The sequence below is a fragment of the Pseudonaja textilis genome, chromosome 1 (genome assembly GCF_049901715.1).
Source record: "Pseudonaja textilis isolate UNSWEBS1 chromosome 1, rPseTex1.2, whole genome shotgun sequence".
NCBI lineage: Eukaryota > Metazoa > Chordata > Lepidosauria > Squamata > Elapidae > Pseudonaja > Pseudonaja textilis.
In genome coordinates this window covers 289,003,618-289,026,424 of record NC_141990.1, presented here as the reverse complement: position 1 = coordinate 289,026,424, position 22,807 = coordinate 289,003,618, and the positions used below count along the sequence as shown (strand labels likewise).

The following is a 22,807-nucleotide window of genomic DNA, read 5'->3' as shown; positions in this document are numbered from 1 at the left end:
AATACACACAATAATATGATTTGCAAAAGTAAAACAAAACAAAAACAATGGATTTAAGAACTGGATTTACAATGATTGTGGAAAGAAAGTATGGGTACTATTTCTCTTTGGAATTCTCAGTGGAAGAATAGAAAAATTCTTGATCCTCTCATCAAGGTCTATTGAAAATCTCATTAATATTTACTTATTATCTTCCTTATTAGAAATCTTAAAGACAGAGGAGAAACATACAACTGTTGTTCTATTTTTTAGGCCTCAAATATGTTGCCCTTCAAGAGCCAAGAGCCATGATAATACTGCCCTTTGTGACTTTTTGAGGTCAGCAGCCATTTCTACTGTTTGAAACGAACACAGTGCTTGCTTGCCTTCTGCTCTCCTAATGAATCATTATATTTTGGCCATCTCTGCTATTCAACTGAAAATTTGGTCTTCTTCATAAGCCCATGGAACTCTCTAGTGATCAAATTATATTCAGCAATGCTTCCCTTTGTATTTGGGGATGGGGGAGAAACGTTGAGTCAGCAATGGGCTAAATGAGAAAAAAGTTCAAAGTAAACCCAGGAAAGAAAAAAGATGCCATTGGTTAGGCCTGCTAACAAGGAATTAATTTGTTTAAGTTTGGGTAATTAGATAATCAGGCATTGCTTGTATCTGGAGGTTTTGCAATTGGTGAGTAAAAAACATTTTTCCTACCTGCCTCTTATCTATAGAATCCTTGCTATGGATAAAAAATAGTGTTTGTTTCTAAACTATTACAATAACTCGTGTAAAGTTAAAAAATATACTTAGGAAATAATAGCCTAAGAGGCCCTAATTAACAAAGAAAAGATATTTTGAAAAATGAAAAATGTGAATGCTTTTCTAAATGTATGATTGATTATGTTGATATTTATTGCTGGTATTTGCTAATACAGCCCACAGGTAACAGAAAGAAAAAGCCTCTTCTAATTGAACACATTGGTAAACAAATGTATTTACAAATCACTATATTTGAATTAAGGAAAATATGAAATTTGATCACAGTCTTTTAGCACACTTAGATTATTCTGATTCTAAGTTTTCAGTTTAAATATGTATTTTTATATTTCTTTATGCTTGTCTTTATTATTTTTAAATAAATCTAGGTGGAGAATATACATGATACTCTTTCTTCCTCCTATTTTTCCCATAACAACCCTGTGAGGTGGGTTGGGCTGAGAGAGGGTGATTGGCCCAAAGTCAACCAGCCAGCTTTTATTCCTAAAGCAGGACTAGAATTCACAGTCCCAGGGTTTTTAGGCTAGCACTTTAACTAACCAAACTGGGTCTTACTAAAAATTATATGTAATACATATTACAAATAATACATAATCTTTCCAACCTAATTACAGAGATCACATATTAATTTAACAGAAAGACTTCTCTTCTGAATGGATGGTTAATGATCCAAGTATTAAAAATGTTTTTCACAGATTCCTGTGTGTGAGTAATATAAATAATATGGTATAGTCAAAATTGGGAAATCTAGGGTTTACAGTGCTAAAATATCTTGTGAGTGCCAGGTTGGGGAAAGTGGCACCAGACAGAAGAGTGACTTCCTCATGGAAACCCTACTATCCTTTTCCTTTCTTTAAATCTAGCAATATTTTGTATTACAAAAACATGTTCTGAAGCTTTCTACGGTAATAATAGCAATTTTTTGAGACAAGTATATAGCCAGCAATTATGTAAGCTTAGACTAGACAACCTAAGAATGATATTTAAAGTCCAGCCAAAGTAATATTGTCTTTGGGGAAACAATCCTAAAACAATTGTACAAAGCAAATCATCCTTTTCCCCCTTGGTTTAATTCCTTACTTGCTGAAAGAGACAGTGAAGAGTTAGAGCTCAATTCTTAGAGTGTCCATATATCTGTTGTGTAAATTTTTATTGTGAAATTTAAAAGAAAATCCCAATTACACCAGTATGGAAGGGTGAAAGTGGTTCTAAAATAGGTTGATACAGCACGCCACTGCTTATAATTCTCTCCTGCTGAAATAATATATAACTCTTAGCTGATTTTTTACACAATTAAATGCGGTAATATTGGAGAATATTTAGCCTTTGTGCTCTTATTCTTTAACTATCAATTTGTTAGAGCTTTTACATTGATGGAAAGCGTTTCTTAACACCTTGGGGATTAGGAGCTAAATGTGACTGCTTCTCAAGAAATCTTTGGCAAAGCTTGGCAGGATTTAGAGATGTAAAATGTTTGAGAAATTCTGAAAGCAAAAATAAATAAATAATGAAATGAAAAATAAATATGTTGGGAAAAATGTATACTTAGTTTCTTGCTGGTTGTGTGTGTGTGTGTGCGTGTGTGTGTGTGTGTGTGTGTGTGTGTGTGTGTGTGTGAGAGAGAGAGAGAGAGAGAAAGAGAAAGAGAAAATACACACAAAAACATATTCACGTGCGTGAGCACACAGGTGCACATAGACAAACAGATGAAATTTAAAATTTGGGAAGAGCAGTGCTGCTTTATCCAGGTAAAAAAGTAGGGGGTTGTGCAGGCCAGACTTCTGCTTTTTGGCAGGGCATTGTAAATTATATGAATTTAGAAAGTACATGAATTGTAGATAGTTGGTAAATTGATTTAGAGAAAGCAGATGACAAAATGAATAGGCTTGAACTGTGGAATATTTTACATAACTTACTTATGTAAATATTCTTTAATGCAATAAGGTAGAAATAAAACAAACATGAGAATTAATTAAATAGTATAGAACTGATTCAATACTGAGCAAAAAATAAAATAAGGATATATGATGTCCCTTTGGCCATTTAATAAATGTAGGAATCACATAGCAATAGCACTTAAATGTATATACTGCTTTACAGTGCTTTAAAGCCCTCTCTAAGCGGTTTACAGATATTGACCCCAACAATTTGGGTCCCCATTTTACCCACCTTCCACGATGGAAGGTTGGGTCAACCTTGAGCCTGGTGAGATTTGAATTGCCAAATTTCAGGCAGCTGGCAGTCAGCAGAAGTAGCCTGCAGTACTGCACTCTAACCACTGGTTATGAACCACTACCATGGTTCATAAATTTATGAATAAATGTATAAGGAATGTTTCTGGTGGTGTGTGATGGAATGTGAAATGGAACTGGGAACATGGAAGAGGTAAAACAATCTAGAGGAAGTACAGAAAAAGATTTACATTTAATCGACCTTGGAAGGTTAGAAAGCTGAGTCAACCTTGAGCCAGTCAAGATCAAACTCTAGACTATGGGCAGAGTTAGCCTGCAATACTAAATTCTAACCACTATGCCACCAGGGATCTTAAGAAAAAGAAAGACAAGAATGAATCTGTTTAACTTATACTGTTAAATCTAATATGTAATTAAGTTAAATATTGGAAGAATAGGCTATTGAATGTGTGTGTGTGTGTGTGTGTGTGCATCCTCCTGTACTAGGATATTGTTTATTTAGCAAAGATAGCTGATAAAATTCTCAGAAACCTTTGTATGTCCGTAACTCATACATTTGTGAAGAAATTTGAACTGAGATAAGTAAGCAATGAAAAAAGTAAGATTACTGAGGTTTCAATCATGTTCTTTATATCTCCTGTTTCTATCAGATATAATCATAGTGTATGCCCTATGACCACATATATTTGCTTGATAAATAATTGGCTAGGCTTGAGAACATTATAGTGAAATATATGCTATTCCTGGAAAGTTGAGTAGAATGTTTTCCATGAAAGAACTTAAACTACAGTACAAAACTATAGAACGATCAGAGTGCTTTGTCTTTAAATTAGTGTGAGAGAGAGATGGAGGGGGGAGGGAGAAAGAGCATAATATGACTGCAGGATGGAATAAATTATCTTGTGCAGTTTCGTGGAAGCTTTAGGAACAGTTATTACTGAAAACTGTTGCAAAAATATAGACTTACAATAAATCAAGAGCAACAAAATTATATTCTTGTATCTCATAATAAATATTTTACAACTAAGCAATGCTATCCGTATACTGTATATAGTATATTACACACACACATATATATTTGTTGTACACACCTGCAGCTATCTATTGCCTGTCTGCCTGCCTGCCTGCCTGCCTGACTGCTATCTATCTATCTATCTATCTATCTATCTATCTATCTATCTATCTATCTATCTATCCAGTATGCTTATATACACACCTGCATACACACAACTACTGGTATATTCTTCTGTTCGCAAACCTTTTGAAAGCTTGGTAGAATATCTGAAACCAGCTCTTATTTAATACATTATGAACATTCAGCAACAACAGATTTGATATCCCCCCCCCCCCCCTTTTGGGGGAGGGTTAATTGAAAAGAGATGTAATCTTTTGTTATAAACCAGCACCAAGTAAATTTAATCAGCTGTTTTCTTTGCAGGAGGTTTTATTTGGAAAAGAAGAAACACCTTATTTTAAATTGCTGTTATAGAGTATAATTTTAAAGATAGCTGGAGATTATTATAGTGCTTACTATTTGAATAATAGATTAGGCCACCTCTATGTATAAAAAGCAATTTGCTTAATGTTATGCCATATTTGATCTCCCACCACTATCAAACATTTCTCTGTAAATCATCTAGTATAGTTCTTCATTACAATTGATTTAGAGGTCTATAGGAAGGTGGGCAACTTTTTTTTTTCCTTTTGGCAACCCCAAAATCATTTTCAATAATGTTGCCACTTAAAGATGGAAACACATGAAAAATGTAATACAAGACCTAAAATAGACTTAACTCAATTAGGAAAAAGAAAAGTGTTCACTCTGCTTCACTGATCTACCCAGTGGCCTTCCTTTTAACATTATGAACAAATATTCCTCTTGATAGAGAGATATTTTTTGCTAGCTTAGTTATGTTAGAGATTTGAGTGTAGGACTATACTAACCTCAGTCTTATGTAATTGCTGGCTTTATATTTCCATATTGTAATTAGTTTGGACAGGAATTGATACAAGAAATTTCTTGAAACTTTGTAGAAGCAATATACTCTCCACTTTCAATTCAATTTCACTAGGAATTCTGTAGGACACTTTTTTTTTTACTGTTTAACACCAATAATAACAATAGTCATAAAAATTGGGAAAAACTAATATTGTCTGTCATAACAGCCAGTTTGGTGTGGTGGTTAAGGTGCTGGCCTGGAAACCAGGAAACTGTGAGTTCTAGTTCTAGTTCTAGTCCTGCCTTAAGCATGAAAGCCTGCTGGATGAATTTGAGCCAATCACTTTCTCTCAGTGTAACCCCCTTTACAGAGTTGTTATTGTGGAGAAAATGAGGAGGAAGAAAGAATATTAGGTATGCTTGTTGCCTTGAATTACTTATAAAGTAATAAAGGTGGGATTAAAGAATTGAATAAATAGAAATGAATACATAATTGCAAATATAATTTATCATTTCTTTTTATAGTCTTCAGGCTGGGAAAGACAATTTTTATTGGGATTTAATATGATTTTACATTTCTACATGCTACAAATAAATAATTTTTCACTCATAAATTATAACATTTGGTTCCTATCAGAAGTACCCTTTCTCGGTCTGGCTTGGCAAAGGAACCTACACATTCCAGGATTCTGTTCCCTGTTAGCCTGTTATAAGTTGAACTTTGTGTCCTGTCTTTTGACAGTGATTGCAAAATGTTCTGTTTCCATTTCTTTCTAGTACATCCTGGAAAAGGAATGTACCATGTTTAGTGTTCTGGATAGTCTGAAAAATGTACCATACATGTTTGTGGAGAAATATACAATTGTATATTCTGACCTTTGTAATAACTAGAATGCCTTGTGATAGGTATATTTCAATATTTGCTCTTTGGTGGATCAAAAATTCCCTAACTAGTTTCAAATACATTTTAGGAGAACAAAAAATACATGTTGTTTTGTACCTTTTGTACTTTAATTCTATTTTAGCCTTCTGTGACATTTATATATAAAAACAGGAAGAATAATCCCTTTGAACCACCACACACTGGTGCCATTTCATTTCTTTAGAATTGCTATGCTGAATACCAGATGGACTGGATTCCACTGGATTTCATCCTTTTTATAGCCGCTCATATTCTTTAAGCTATGAACATAACAAAATAACTTCCAAATCAGAAGTTCAGATACCTATTAGAAAGAGTAATAAATTAGTGATTATATTTGAGAAAAAAAGGTAAGAATATAGGTTGCTGAGTTTAACAACCCTATGCCATGGTGGCACAGTTGTTAAAAGTGCAGTACTGCAGGCTATTTCTGCTGACTACTGGCTGCCTGCAGTTTGGCAGTTAGATTCTCACAAGCTCAAGGTTGACCCATCCTTCCATCCTTCTGAGGTTGGTAAAATGAGGACCCAGATTGTTGGGGGCAATATTCTGACTTTGTAAACTGCTTAGAGAGAGCTGTAAAGCACTATGAAGTGGTATATAAGTCTAAATGCTATTGCTATTACTATGTTTTGCATAGCTTGAAAGTTTATTCCTCTCCATCAGACAAAACAACCTCCAGATCCTGGGTCAGTATCTCAACACATATTTGCACAGCACAGACTGGTGTAAAGCTGGATATCATGAACATGCTGATGATATAAAAGCCCTAACTTAAGATCACCACAGCCTGTGAATTCATGTAGATATGAAACAGGGGGGAAGAGTGTTGAGCTCTGAGGTACTTCACGTGAGGGGCTACCAGCATAATATCTTGTCTTGCACCATGCCAACCACAACCAGCCTCTGAGGAAGGAGGCAACACAGTGCCTCCCACTCCTAACCCCATAGCCAGTCCAGAAAGGGCACAAGGATGGATCCACCATTCCCATCCCAGCTCTGCCACAGGTCATCAACATGTGCTATCTATGTTGTATCTCTATTATGGCCCAGCCTGAAACCAGCCTGAAATCGGTCCAGATCATTCGTTAATAGCTGCAATATAACAGTTAAATATGAATGACTACAGAGTTAGCGTAATAATATAAAGCACTAGTATTGCTTGCTGTCTGAAGTTATTCCTGCCTGATTTTCTGGATGAAGATTCCTGATTGAATTCCTTTAGATCACTTGTCCTTAGTTCTTTTTACAGTTCATGATAAAATTAATTGCATTTTTATAAAAGAAGGACATCCAGCTAAACTGGATTTTTCAAAAAACTGATGTTCTAGGTTTTGAAAGCCATAAGCTACCTATTTGGAGCACTTTGCAAGTGTGATGTGTTATGAAAGAGATCTGTCTCAGATCTGTCTCAGATATGAATATCAGAATTTTTTAAAAAGTTACTTATTTCTCATTCTCCATTCCACTTTTTCCCAAGCTGCCAACCTGTTCAAGCATTCATCTCCAGGTTATAGTGCTTATTAAAATATCTCTGGTCGCTATTTTCTAACTTGGCAATTGCCTTCAAATAGTTCTAGCCAATGGCTGGTCTCTCAGACAATAGTTTTGCTCTTCAGAAAATGATTATTTTTTCCCATAATATAAAGTTTTTTTAAGAGAAGAAAAACTTGATTCTCTGGTGTAGCCATGAGGAAAATTTCTGTCATGCACAAATATGGAAAAGTAATAAAACACACAAAAAATTAGGATGTTAAAACACAAAACTGACTAAAGAATGTGACATTCAATTTCCTGTCTTGTCATTTTATGTAAACTATACCATTATTATACAAAATCCATGCCCATCAGCAATATTGTATCATTTTCTGAAACCCGAAATGACAAATTACCTTTTTAATCTTGTACTAGGTAAATTAAAATAAATTAACTTTTTATTTCTCTGGTTTTGTTTATGGAGAGATCAAATCGTTTTTTTTGAAATGGTAATGTTTTTTTCTGAGATTCAACTTTTCAAAACTTAAAAACCATAGACAGTTTATAAAGACCATGATATTCAACCTAAAACAACTTTATATGGGCTACTTTCAAAGCCTTCCTTATAACTGCTGCTATTGATAGATTAGACCAATCTTCCTCCTGGGATCTAGGGAGGTTCCCAAACTTTTTAGAGTTATGTTATGTTATTCCAGAGTGATGCTGGAACTTGGAGATGGATTTGTTGGTTGCATCAGAGAAGAATGGCTGAGGCATCAGGTTTGGGTTTTATTGTTTTTGTTCCTTTTTGGGGGAAGCAGTGCAATTGTTGTTAGCCACCCAGAATTGTGTTTTTAAGATGGGCAGCCACATGCCTTATAAATAGACACAGACAGACATATATTCATACACTAGCATGCAATAGGAATATGGTAATCCAAAACCTAAACCTAAAAATTACAACTACACATACAACTTTCATCTGATTATTGTGCTAAATCAAGACATTTAAAAATCCAGTAGAAATCTCTATTTAGCTTTGTCTACAATTTTGTGCCAGTCACTATCTCTTAATGTAGCCTACTGCTGACGGAGGAAAAAAATAGAGGCAGGGGTTCCACACAAGCTGCTTTGAGTTTGTTAAGGAAAAGCAGCATAAATATACAACAAGTGATGAATTAATTAAAAATGCTTTGTCATTTGATACTTTATCACCAACCTGAAAATATGAAATAAATTCATAAAATTAAATGTATACAATAATGTGAAGTTCATTGCATCATTACCAGTACCACTCACTTTTTAAGAGAGACTTGTTCTGTGCATGCTCATTGTGAAGGCATGAACGGCTCAAGGTGTTTTCTTTCTTGACTATAGTATTTACTAAACAAAATAGAAGCAGCACAGAATACTTTGGTATCTTGGGCAGCCATATTTCAACTAATTCAATTATGTAGATACAGGTTTATACTTCTTCCTAAGAATTACAGTACAAATGCAGTTCCAGAAACTGAAGTGAGCCTTAGGAATGTTACATATAATGCAGGGTTGGATACTCAAGAGAGGTATATTATTCTGAAATCAGGAATCAATAGAATTGTTTCTATTCTTTATCAAAATCCTTTAAATGGAGCTTATCAAAGCTTGCTCTGTCATTGAAAATGGGACAGATATTAAATTGCTGCTCCATTTTTATCTCTGCCTTTTTCAGTTAGTGTACAGTGAGTTGCTAAGCACAGAAAACAAAAGTTGTTAATTTTTCTGACAGTCACATCTACATGTATAAATACATCATAGGCCTTATGCTATAATGGCACAAAAACTTTTCATGTGATCAAAGCAGCTGCTACATAGAAGTGCCAATTCATAGGAATGGTCCTTCTCATAAGTACAGCCTAGCCTTGGACTTACTGGTAGCCTGGCACGTTCCCAAATCCTTTGAACTTTTATTTACTAGCCATACGAAAGCAGGATCCTGAATTGGAGGAAAAGGATTTAATGTCACCTGAAACTGGAATAATATTCTCTGAGGATATACTTCCCCTCCAGATACTAGGTAATGCCATCCCATTTGGTTTATTACTTGTATATTTCAATTCATTTTTTTTACTGGAGAATGGCCTCCAACTTTTGTGTTCAAATAAAAACATCTCAGCTTCTCTCTATTTTTCCATTTACCAAAGACTGCATGGCTTTTTATTTTATATGAAAGGTGTTACTGATTGAGGCCTAAAAACTCACTTATGGCCTCTCACTCTTTTCATGTGCAGCTTATATATGGCATGGCTTGTGAACTACTTACTATAGTACGCAAAACATTTTAAGTATCTTCTTCACAGACTGGACATTTGTTCAAGTGCATTTATCTCTCCTTGTATCCAACCATGCCTCTGTGCTTAGTTAAGTGTAATGCATTGAACTTGCATTTAAATGATACACTTAAAAAAATTTCAGACTGTAAAGAGAAGTCCACAAGTTACATTAGTGGTTTATTTTTTTCATACTTATCTATTTTAAAAGTAAGCAATTCCGTAATTTTGAGCATATTGCAACTAAATTCAAACTCTATGCTTTCCACATCAGTCTTTTTATTAGTTATGGTTATTACTAGAAATTTGATTTTATTTGGTTCGTTTTAAAAGTGCAAATTAAGTCATAGAGTAATAGTATGCAGCCTAGAACACTCCAAACAATGTCTGTGGAAGAAATGGCATATTTAAAAAGCTATGTTGGTCAGAATAATAGCATCTTACAAGTGTCATCAAGCTTCCTACCTACACCAGTACTGTAGATAATAAATATTTTTTTGTGAATAGACTTATATTGCCAATAATATATTATGGGGCTATGCTGTTCTATATGTTATGATTCTGAAAACAATTGAGTTAGTTAAAAAGTTTTGTTAGCAACAGAGTGAAATAAACTTTGTTACTCTTTTTATTTATCTTACTACAAAGTTGCCTAAAACCTCTTTGCAAAGATTGTAAAGTGGGCAGAGCCTGAAATCGAGAGAAGAAGAGATGATCTTGAGTGAGAGGAAAAGTATATAACTTTTTGAAAACCCGTTCATGTCTTTCTCCACAGCTTATAACATTCAACTGGATTCCTCAACCTTATCAGAATATTTTCTAAAGGGTCTAAGGGTTGGTAGATATTAGAGGAGTCAGCTTACACATGATGCTTTCTTCATTCTGATCATAGTCTACAGCCACATTTGTACACATCTGTTATATCCTTTGGGCCTGGCTTCAAAAGGCTATTTGAAGATTTTTCCATGTAGCCTTTTTAAATTAACTTTTGTTCCAGTGAATATGTACAAGAAAGATTTTCTATGCACATGACAATATTTCATTTGTTATATCAACTGAGATACCATTCCTTCCCCCCTTTTTTCAGAATTTAGAGTGACTTGTTTTCCTTCAATATTCACCTGTTTTATGCTCTGTGTCTTTCCCATGATCTGAAAAACAGCTTGTTACTTTGAAAAACTATCGTTTTAAAAACATATTTTTGATTATATAATTTATATAAAAGCTAAAGTCATTGAAGCAGGTGGCAAACAAGTTTAATAAAGTATTACTAGCAGTTTTGCTAGCAAAATTATCCCAACTTTTTTATAAATTCCAGAAAGAACTTTTTAAATGTCAGACAATGAGATTATATGGAAGTATTTTTATCTTGGACTTTTCATTGGTTCTTAGAAATAGTAAACAACAGATCTGATTTAGAGCTAATTTCATTTTTAGAATATTGTGATTCTTGGATTAGGCTGTTAGATTATCTTCTTCCATCCACTGCCTTTTGTTCAACACTTAGAAAAATATACTTAATGAAGGATGTGTCAAACAACCTAGTCTAAATATTTTATTAGGGTTAGGGTTAATCCATCCATCCCATCCATTCTTATCTCTATTTGTAATATTTGTGCTTGTTTTTCTGCATTAATGCACAGGTAGATCTTTATTGGTTGACAAACTCCTTCAGTACCAACTAAAGACACTCTCAATATCAAAACATGCTATGGGATCTACTACTTGAGACTTGTATATGAAGAAAGCTCTGCATGGCAGAAATTAAACTCACAACTTATGTTGAATAATTATAATATTCTTACCATTCTGATTATTTTTTGGGTAAGATGGAGAAAACCAAAAGGCTCAGTTGTCCAGGTATGTGATAATAGTTCTGTGCAATGTTTGAGAGTGCTGTTGGCACAAGTGTATAATAAGTTAACTATTTTATTCCTCGTGCCATCAGTGCTTACAGTGATGAGCATGAAGGGGACAAAGTTAATTACGATCCATAAAAAAGTGCCACAGAAACATTTAAAGACAGACAATGCAAGTTAGGGAGTGTAAATAAAACTATTTGTTAATGGAGTAGGCAGCTGCAGTCAGTGTTAAAAATTACTTGATGCTTTTTATGTTAGCAAAAGCTACTAATTAAAGAGAGCAATGACCTGTGAGATTGGCCATGAAAACCATTAGCCATCTGAATATAACTTTAGCTTTCAGGGTTTCTCCCAGCTGTATCTTCTTGACACACACTGAAAATTGTTTCATTTAGTTAATTTTTTCCCCTTCAGTAACAGCTGATCTTAATCCTTCAAGTTAAAATTAAAAGTGCATTTTTAATTCTCATTAATAAAAGATTAACACAAAAGAAACAGCAAACACTGTATACATTAGCCTTATAATAATATTATGACAGTTGTTTGAAGTCATGGTCTGGTTCTGAGATTCTTAATTAACCCCAAGTAGATTTTGTATGCAGGAGATAGTTGTTTGTCACTGTCATTGCTCAGCAATGGAACTGTTGTAAAAGAAAATTCATATCTCACTTCCCTTTGTGAAGTTCTTGGTCTTCTGATGAGAAAAATGTATACATTCCTTGACGGAGGCAAAGATGTTCTGAAATGAATCGCAAGTAAAATAACTCAACCCGATTGATTTTAAGCAGTTATTTGCTTTGGGGCAAAGCAGGAGAATATGGCATATGTTTATTCCAAGGAATTCAGTACTAAAGAGCTTTTAAAAAGGCATGTATTTTTAAAAAACACTTTTCTTTGGAATTTAAATCAACATAATACTTCTGTGGCTCAGTTCATGAGAATCTGATCAGTTGGATGTTCTAGTCTCATATCTTTTCTCTGGATGTTTTTTGTCTTTTCAAACAGAGAAAGATATAATTCTAATATGTTTGTCCAATTAGCTTGTAAAATAGAGCTTTATATATGCACCGCTAACATTATTTAAATGTACATAACATTTAGTTTAGATTTTTTTGAAATAATATTTATATATTGGTGGAATAAACTATCCAGTCACACGTAAGATGTTAAAAATGATACCTGACAATTCTGCGATAAATTTATCCTGAGCAGGAAGGATTATTCTTACTTGCTTATTTCTTTGCTGATTTTGATGCAAATAAAGATATCCACTTAATCAGAAACTGCTTTCTCCTGGATCTTGATTGAGCAAATGTTATACATCAACTACTTGTCTGTATAGGTAAAGTAATATTTTCCAGAATTCACTTGCATTCTACAGATAATCCTTGACTTACAATCAATTGTTTAGTAACTTTTCAAAGTAACAGCAGCACTGAAAACAGTGACTTGGACTTATGACCATGGCAGCATCTCCACACTCATGTGATCAGAATCTGGTTACTTGGCAACTGGCATGTATTTATGACAGTTGCAGCATCCTGGGCTTGCCATTTGTGAACTTCCCAGTTGGCTTTTGATAAACAGAGTTAATTTGGGGAAGCCAGATTCACTAAACGCATGTTTCCCTTAACAACTGTAGCGATGTACTTTAAAAAGTTGTAAAACCAGGCATGACTTACTCAACTCACTCCTTGCTTAGCAACAGAAATTATGATCATAGAACAAGGATTATCTGTATACTGATTGTAAGCAGGGGTAGGATTCAACTGGTGTTACCACCGTTTCGGTGATACGTCTTGTGTGCGCATGCGCACTTTGCGTGCGTGTCATACACCTAAAGCTGTGCCACACGGACAGCTGAAAAGCACTGTGCGCGAGTGCGCAGCGTTTGAAAAACCACTTTTTTACCGCTTTTTCAACCTCAGCTGTACCCTGCAAAGCAGCTGAGGTTGAAAAAGCAGGAAATAAAGGATAGTTAAGAGCCCGGGCAGGTGGGTGGGCCAAACAGCAGCAGACATAGAATGGTTCTGTATCTGCTGCTCTGGGCAGAACTGGTAGCATCCCACCCCTGACTGTAAGCAACCCAGAGTTACCCTGGGTAAGATGGGCAACTAATACATTTTACAAATAAAAATAAAATAAGTAAGTAAATAAATATACTAGCACCAATCTAACGCTCAAATTATGTTTATTTAGTAGAAAAGTTTATATTCCTGACAAGGGAATACAGAAATGTATATATTTCAAGTCCAATTACTAATAGGGAGTTATCAAATGGAAACTATGGGAATTCTTAATTAGGAAAAAAATCTGTTTATTGGAAATCAATATTGAAGATGCCACCACAACATTAACCTACACAGCTGCAAAGACTGCTGTATCAGTAAGAATTGGGATAAATAACATACCTCCATTATAAGTTTTGTAGATCAACAGTTGGCAAAAAATATGTGTAAAATAAAGTACATCTAGTCACAAGGAAGCACAAGAAATATATCTAGCAATGAATGTTAGTATAAATCTGCCTTTCAGCCAAGGATTTAAGTTTAAAATGAGCCCCTGGCAAATGTTTTATTGTCAGCACTGGCTGACGAGCTGTGCAGCAGCAGGCTAAGTCATTATGAACTTTGCTTATAAAAGTATCTTATAATTGTGGCAGCATATAAAAAAAAAACCTTTGTAATGGATGCTCTTAATAAAGTCCGCTGTAGTTTTTGAAGTATAAGTAATTGCTGCCACACAAGGTGCTTAAGAGCTTTTTACTTCTTCCCAGAATTCACACATTCTGATGAAATTCCATACAGGGAGAAAAAAGGTTAGGTCATAACATTTTGCTTAGTAGACTAAAATATAAAACTGCAGCTGTGTAAAATGGTAGCTCAGAGAATCCAATTTTTCAAATGCACAGAAACTCTTAACAGTAATTATCCATTCTGTCTGATCCTCCTGTCTCTCACTGGCCTATCATTCAGTATATTTTCTAAAGAGATTTGTTCAAGTTTGTTATGGATAGAATATCTTTGCAGGGATTATCTAGGTGGCTGTTTCTAGGAGATAGGGCTGAAATACTTCTGTTCAGCCACTTGGCATTTATGCCTGAGATAGCAAAAAGTTAAGATTCTTCAAACAAGTGGATGAAAGGAATAAGTGATTGGGTAAGATCAGAGCAGGATGAGAACATGAGGGGTTAAATCAGGAATGAGTGGCTGCAATACCAGAAGTTTTGAGTTTTTCTTGGTTTGGATTTTTGTTGTTTGATTTTAGCTTCATATAGTGTTTTTAATGTTTGGATATAAACCATTCGGAGTATGGTATTTAGATGGGTTGCTATACAAATGCAATAAATAAAAAGCAAATAAATAACTGTTCTATAATAAAGCACTCTATCTAAAGCAGGGGTGTCCAACCTTGGCAATTTTAAGACTTGTGGACTTCAACTCCCAGAGTTCCTCAGCCAGCTTTGCCAAGGTTGGACACCCCTGATCTAAAGGATCAACTTTGTAGTTTTGGAACGTTTCTAGAGCAAAGTCTGCCTTTAGTATCTGTACCACAAAGTTCCTTTTCAAACCTTAGACCAGAATAGGAGTTGAAGATCACACCTCTTAAAGTTCCCAGGGTTGAGAAACACTACCTTAGACCATATATACTCTTCAGTTTTACCTTGAGAGAGAGAGAACTCTGCCAGAGTAATCCTGTGTGTTGGAAATTTATATCAAAGACAGCTTGGAAAATTTAGCAAATATAAAATATTGAAGCAAGTGTAAGGAACTGGATAATGTCTGCAAATACTGTACCATGATGCTCACTGGTCCCATGTTACTGTTTTTTTCAAACTACTTTGATGTACAATTAAAAAACTATAAACTCCTTCATAAATTAGCACTACAGCATCAGAAAGAGCCTAAAGAGATGGCTCTGCCAGTTGGCTTGGGGCCCCAGGAGGGAAAAGCACAATGGCGATGGTTGATTAAGTAATAATAGATCCCTCTCCCCAGGGCCCTCCCATGTGACTTTGGTTTTAAGGTTTCATTTTAACTTTTTATGTTCTTAGATGTAACTGTAAGCCACCCAGAGTTATCCTATGATAAGACCGGCAGCCAATAAATTTTATTTAAAAAAACAACAAATAAATAAATAGTTGCAAATCCAGATCATGTGACCATGGTTAGATGCATTGCTGCTGCAATGGCCACAATTTTGCAGATGTAACTGGTGCAAAGATCCATAAAATTTCAATTATATGAGAGCTTGAATAGATTCTTTATGTTAACTTCTGGGTGCAGGCATGTGAGCGTGCACACACAAGTGCACACACAATTTTCGGCACAGGAGCCCAAAAAGGTCAGCCACCACTGTTCTAGATCCTTTGATAAGGTGGCATACATATGTGTGTGTGAGTATGTATGTATATGTGTGTGTGTGTGTGTGTGTATGTGTGCGTGAGTGTGTGTGTGTGTGTGTGTGTGTATTGATTCATTCATTCTATTTGGGGAACAGAATACAAGAATGTCTTGTAGCAATGTAAATGTGAAGATTAAGTTGTGATGAAAAACAAAAATTTGATTTATCTTTATTAAAATATTTATAAATGGTCTTAAGTCATAAGACTCTTAAGATGATATAAATGACATTTTTAAACATTTTTTAGACATTTTTTAAAGTAACAACTTTAAAAACAGAACTAAAATCTCTATGAAATTAAAGTAGATAACCGTTCTTAAAAGACCAAAGGAGCAGAACTGAAATGATTTTTCCTTCTAGCAGAAGTTGAGCAATGGAGAGGCTAATCTACCATCTCAAGGTTCATTAAAAAGTTGGATTTGCACATGGCTTTTCTATCTTGATAAAGTTATGAAATAAAGACCTTAAAAAGCTGTTTCCTAAGCATACAAATCACTGTTTGGCAGCATATAAAGAATTTAGCTGTGCAATGTAATGAGAAGAATTTCTAATTCATTCGGTACAAAGAGATCTGATCAAAATGAGTGTATCCAACTTAACTCCTGCAGGAGAATGAGACCTTTTCTTTGGAACTTTGGAAAGTTTCAAATACATCCTAGGTTTTTACCAAGTAATGCTTGCTCAGGATATCTTCTGAAATGCGCAGCTATTCAGGACCATGTGAGTAAGTATTCTGAATCACAAAGTATGTTGTGATTGGTACCTTTTTGACAGCCTCAGCAGAGTTTTAAGTTGTATTATTTCTTCATCAGATTAAAGTTATAATATATTAATTAACAATCTATTTTCAGCCTATGCTGCTCCAGTTTGTACAGTACCAGTATATATAGGATAAAGGAATCTCTTCTCTAAAATTTGTTGATTTGATTCTGTTTGTACATATTTAATAGATTTGCAGAAAAACTTTGGGGGACAAATAACTATTATTTGTGACATGTGTTACTAATTCCCACGTCTTCAAACCTTACAATGGTCTTGAAAATCTTATTGCTTTAGCATTTGGAAATTTATCTGCTGACTGTCATGTTGTTTCAGTGTCTGACACAAACCACAAAGATGTTGTTTTTACTTTTGCCCTGTAAGTTTCCCACTGTAATCTCTGATCAAGAGATTGAAGCCAGGGGTGGCCTAACCACTTGAGTTATCCTGTTATGTACCAATTAGTGGCAGTGACCAAGGTGTCTAAATTATGCACAGGAATTAAAATATTGAAAGCAATCTAGTAAAAAGGGCTCTGTTTTGTGGATTGTAGGATTGCTTAACATTTGATTCTGTAATTTTTACCCAGACTTGATCTAGGGTGGATTTAAAATTTAAAAAAGGAACAACTGAAGCACATGTGATTTAGGCTAACTTTTACTTAAACAAGAGAGTGTTACAGCAGTGCTTGTTTTGTGCTGGCTATTATTTACTTGCTTTTTACTGTATAATAAAAAAGGAAAAGTGCTGGAAATGGTGTTTCAATTGCTGTGCACAGATTGCCTTTCTCAATATTTGTCAATTCATTTTTGCACTCAAAATTTTAATCTAATTTTGTTTGGCTGGTGTATGACTTGTCCGGCGTTTTGCTGTGAATACATAGAAAGGCTATCCATGTTTAATGGTTAGTAAGGATTATTTCTCAGCTGAGGTTTTTTATGATTTTCCAGTGTCTAAGTAAAAAGGGGAAAATTATTTATTTGTTTGTTTATATTGGGGAAAAATGCAAATGTACTTGGGAAGCTGTAATTCTACTTTATAAATAATGAAAAAGGATACAGCAAAGGAAAAAGATAATGTCATTCACATTTCCTGTCTGAGTAAATACCTTGACCCCAATATGGAAAAAAAAGAATTCAGAACTCAGTCTTACATATCGACTATGCTCCTTAAAAAGTTCTAATGAATCAGTTGACTTCAATTAAAACACAATTGCTTAAAGGATAGAAGCCAATAGTCTTTCAAGAACTTAGTTCTGCAAAAAGCAGGAAAAAGAAATTAAAATCTCTAAATGCCCAATTCCATTTCACCTCTTTAACTGTCTGAATAATTCAAATCCATGACTAAAAGTGACACTATGTTTTTATTCATGGGTGTGAATGTGTGAGTAAATTAAAATTATAACTCAGGAAGCAAATTGATATGATTGTGTCAGGCATGAAACAAGATTTTCAATTGCAAAATTGACAATTTGATTACTGTTTTATAGAAAGAGATTGAGAAGAAAACTCCCAGTTAAAACTGGATGTTAGCCTATACTGGCTTATAATGATTGAGCTGAATTGTTAGGACATCACAGTGATATAAAAGGAAGGAAAAGATGTGTCACTTGATACTACTGTCTAATGCTCAGCAAATAAGTGCAATATTATACATATAACCTACCAATATGAATACATCTATTTATAAATGGCACAACTGTTTGTACCATTTGATATTATTCTATTTGTATTTTTGAGTTATACTCCTGAGATTGTGTGGGTGTGTTCTCAAATGCTTTTAGTTTGTGAGTAAGTGAATCAATAGCATTATCAGGTCATAAGGCATATTCTTACCCTCATCCTATTTTTTTTTATAGATCTACTGGAAAAGACTATCAGGAAGGAAAAAGAAATATGTACACTTCAGGTATTTCCATTAATTGGACTGTACTGTGATGCCTATTAATAGGAGGTAGACTGTAAGGCTTAGTGATATAATGTAACCCCCTGTACCCTTCTAGTCCAAAGGTCATATCTTAATATATGCTGGTTGGAACAAAAAACCCAGAATTACATTAGTTATCTGAATGTTTCTGAGCCCAGGTTTAATTTCCTAGCCTAAGAACCTAATGATACCTTTTAAAAGGACAGGTCTGAGCTAGATGGTACTTCCCCCCACCCTACCTTTTAACCTTTACAGATTAAACTATGACTATCCCAAACTACTTGTTTCACAAAGTGTTTCATTGTGGTTTGACAATGATGGCTCAGCACTTAGACTGGGTGGGTATTGGTTTCTGGTTGGAAGCCAATAATTACATAATAAAGCCAACTTAAGCAGCTTGTAGCATTTCCCATGTGTTTTTAGAATTTGCTGTTGTCTGATCTATATCTGAGACACAACTGAAATTTAGGTTATGTTTTCTGTGGCCTTTGGATAATGGATCTAGCCCATCAGCAAAAAGAGATTTCCTTCACACACACATACATAACCAAAGCTGTATTTAATGTGTTTATTTTGGAAATTCACACACATTTACACACACACACACACACACACACACACACACACACGGTTATATTGATAAGATTGTTTTATGTGGAAGTGTTAAGAATAGAACAGACGACATTCTTCTGAAGAAAAAACCCTAAAAGCCATTTATTTAAAATATATGAATATAATATTAATACACTGCTTTCTGGCAGTTAGAAAAAAAAATAGACATTTCCATAGCATTTTTTAAAAAATCTAGAAGATTGTTTTTGCTTTCAAAATCACTCTTTTTAGCAAGTTTCCATATTTATTTCTCTTATAGCTGTATAAAGGTTATGTTTTAACTGTTTGTACTTTCTTTCACATTAGTAAAAAGTATTTGTAAAGAATGAATTGTAAACTGAGCAGTTCAGTAATCATTTTTTTCTTTCCTTTGACTCATACGTGTCACCATTTTATCAAAGTTAAATTTGTATTCAAGTAATCTGTACTTGTGCCTTTGGTTTTTCCTGCCCAGGTGTAAAACCTTACTTTTCTCTACATTAAATTTCATTTTTTTGGCTAGGGCCCATTGTTCAAATCCTGAGCTTGTCTTCTGGAGAGTTGGCTATTCCTGCCATCTTACTGTCATCTGCAAATTTGATGAGTTTCCTTTCTATTCCCTCATCTAAGTCATTTATGAAGATATTGAAGAGTACTGGCCCTAAGATGGAACATTGTGGTACCCCACTGCTTACTTCTCTCCATGTAGATGTAGTACCATTAAGGACTACTCATTGTGAAAAAGTCTATGGAGATTCTCAGTCTTCTTTGGGACATACTTGTTGAATATGATTTGTCAGCCAGTTATAAATCCATCTGTTAGTGATGCTGTCTATCCCACATTCTTTTAGGTTACCAAGAAGTAGGTTGTAGTCTACTTTGTCAAATGCCTTGCTGAAATCTAAATATACTATGTCTACAGCATTTTGCTGGTCTACTGATTTAGTCACTTTGTCAAAGAATGAAATTAGATTGGTTTAGCATGATCTGATTTTAACAAATATTCTGGCTATTAGTTATAACTTTATTTGTTTCTAGATATTCACATATCTGGTTTTTTATTATTTTTTCCAGTGCCATCCCAGGTATTGATGTTAGGCTGATTGGTCTGTAGTTTTCTGGGCCTGTTCCCCCCCCACTTTTTTTTTTTTAAGATGGAAACCACATCAGCTCTTTTCCAATCCTCTGGCAGTTCCCTGGTGCTCCAAGATGTTTAAAAGATATGATACAATGGTTCTGAGATAACATCTACTAGCTCCTTCAGAACTCTGGGATTATAATCCATCAGGTCCCAGTGATTTATATTCATCAAGGTCAGACAGGTGTTCTCTTATCATTTTCTTATTTAGTTTTTATTTCTAGTCTGTCTTTCATAGTATTTTTGTTAGATTGGGCTATAGTTTCTTTTCTGTAAAAACTGATGCAAAAAATGAGCTAAGCAGCTCTGCTTTCTCTCTACTGCTTGTTACTTCCTTGCCATCTTCTCTCTTTAGTGGACCGTTTCCTTGACTTTTTTTCTTGTTATATATATGTTGAAAGAAACCTTATTATTATCTGCATTTTTATTATTCTTTATTATCTTTATTATCTTTAAATGGATACTTTTAAACATTAAAAAGGATCAACTATCCCACTTTAATTTGATTTTTGTTAGCTGTCTCTTTCCTTCGACTTCATGTGATCTGACTCTAGATCATTTAGTGTACTCAAAATTATTTCCTGAATCTGCTCCAAGCTATTAACAGACCTCTTACCTAGAACTGTATCTAGGCTTCCCTCTGAGGACTTATGTACACTGGATACAGCCATTATAATTACTTCCCAAATTTGGGAAGCAATGTAAACTGCAGTGGTGTTTAGTTTTCTCCATTCTAGCACATAATCATAATGTTAGTCTTTCTAACCTCTAAATCAGACAGACAGACAACTGACTATCTGAATGAATGAATCAGGGTCACTCAAATTGTAAGGATATATAATATATACTTTTATTTTGTTGTGTATAGATTGAGCATGCAAGATTATGTGTGGTCATAACATTGTAAATATAAAAGCGTATGTGCTAATTTCAGGTCTTGATATTATAGTCTTGAATCTTACAACTTTAACATAGGAGTTGTTCCAAGAAGATGTATGTAGCTCTGGTTTGAATAGTGCAATCCTTGGTGCTCTATGAGCTTGTTGTTTGCTTACAGTTGTTTTATTACCCAACTATGAAAGCCATCATTGCTAGTAAATGTGGGGTTTGCTACTTATTTATCAATAAAAGCTTGGTGGTCCAAGGTTAGGTGTGGTGTGATTTTCTCCTTGGTAATTTAAGCAAACAACCATCTTTATGTAGACCAAGCAAACAACCAAGATTAGAGAGCATCAAGGACTCCACAGAGATTGTAGCATTTGTTGTGTTGCTATTTTTATTGTTTAAGAATGGGTGGACTTCAGTCTTGCAGGAATTTTTGTTGTTATTAGAAGATTGAGGTCTGGCATTATTGTTCAGATGCAGAATAATGGTAGAAGGGGGTAATCTACTCCATTCCCCTTTAATAGTCATCCATCTGATATGAGAAGAGACTAAGATCTTTATTCAATAACTTCAAGAATTGGTATCTAAATGTTCTTGTTTTTCCTGTTGTACCACCTTTACCTTTTATAACATGCTTTTTAGAAGAAAATTCCAAGAGCAAAGGCTGTTTCCTTCACTGTTTGTAAATAATTGTCATCTCTGTGATATAGACCAAGTCAGGAAACAGTCACCACAAGAACTATTGTAACTCTACTTTATTGCTAAAGTATATAATAATAGAATCTTGAAACCTTAACAGAGTTTTCATCCCCCCACTTATACAGAAGAGAATCAAGGTGGAACATTGTAGAATTTCTTTCTCCTTCCTCCCATTCAAAGCCAAGATGGTGTTTACACTGTTAAATTCCTTCTTTAAGGCTACCTTCATGCTTTTCCACACAAATTTTGCTGAGTTTAAAACTCATACATTCCTGCTGAAGTGTGGATCAAATATATATATATATATATATATATATATATATATATATATATATATATATATATATATATATATATGTTACAACATGAAATAAAGTATCTCTACACTTTAAAAATATTTACAATATTTTCAAACAATTAGATAGATTTTTCAGGAATTAGATAGACGGTAATGAAATTTATATGGATGGGGAAAAAAGCACAAATAAAATTGAAAGCATTACAAGATAGTAGAACCAGAGGCAGCCTTGGATTCCCAAAATGGGAAACATTATCAAGCAGCAATTACTATGGGTTAAGGAGTGGATAAATTTAAAAAATAAAAGAATTTTGGAGATAGAAGGTCATGACCTCCAAATTGGGTGTCATGCCTTTCTATGGGTTAAAAAGAATAAGATCCACTCCTATTTCCATAGACATTTGATAAGGGACTCACTTTTACAGACATGGGAGAAAATTTTAAAAAAGCATTATTTGAAAAGACAAAACTGGATCTCACCTATGGAAGTTATATTATATCCAAATACAAGGGACATTTAAAAAATGATTAGATATGGCTTCTGGTTTGAGCTTCTTCGGCAACAGACTGAAATCTGCGATCGTGCGCAGTTTCGATCTGTGCTCGCTGCAGGAGCACCCCGAGCCAGCTGGTTTTGGGGCTAAGCCACCC

General features: G+C 34.4%; 1 protein-coding gene and 1 long non-coding RNA gene across 13 annotated transcripts in view; one reads left to right on the top strand and one right to left on the bottom strand.

Moving 5' to 3' along the window:
- Nucleotides 1-11,476, bottom strand: part of LOC113444087 (uncharacterized) — a 65,530-nt gene extending 54,054 nt beyond the window's left edge. For 2 of the 4 annotated variants that reach the window (XR_015741116.1, XR_015741118.1), the window contains exons 1-2: nt 11,400-11,476; nt 8,585-8,668 (exon numbers count right to left, since the gene is read on the bottom strand). This is a non-coding gene — a long non-coding RNA (uncharacterized LOC113444087). The remainder of the gene's footprint in view (nt 1-8,584; nt 8,669-11,399) is intronic. The other 2 variants (XR_015741115.1, XR_015741117.1) reach the window with 1 other exon arrangement.
- CEP128 (centrosomal protein 128) overlaps nt 1-22,807 on the top strand; it is a 182,382-nt gene that overhangs the window by 110,536 nt on the left and 49,039 nt on the right. For all 9 annotated transcript variants that reach the window (XM_087922081.1, XM_087922080.1, XM_087922079.1 and 6 more), the window contains exon 19: nt 18,478-18,527. In XM_087922081.1, the coding sequence (XP_087778207.1) occupies nt 18,478-18,527 (50 nt within the window). The remainder of the gene's footprint in view (nt 1-18,477; nt 18,528-22,807) is intronic.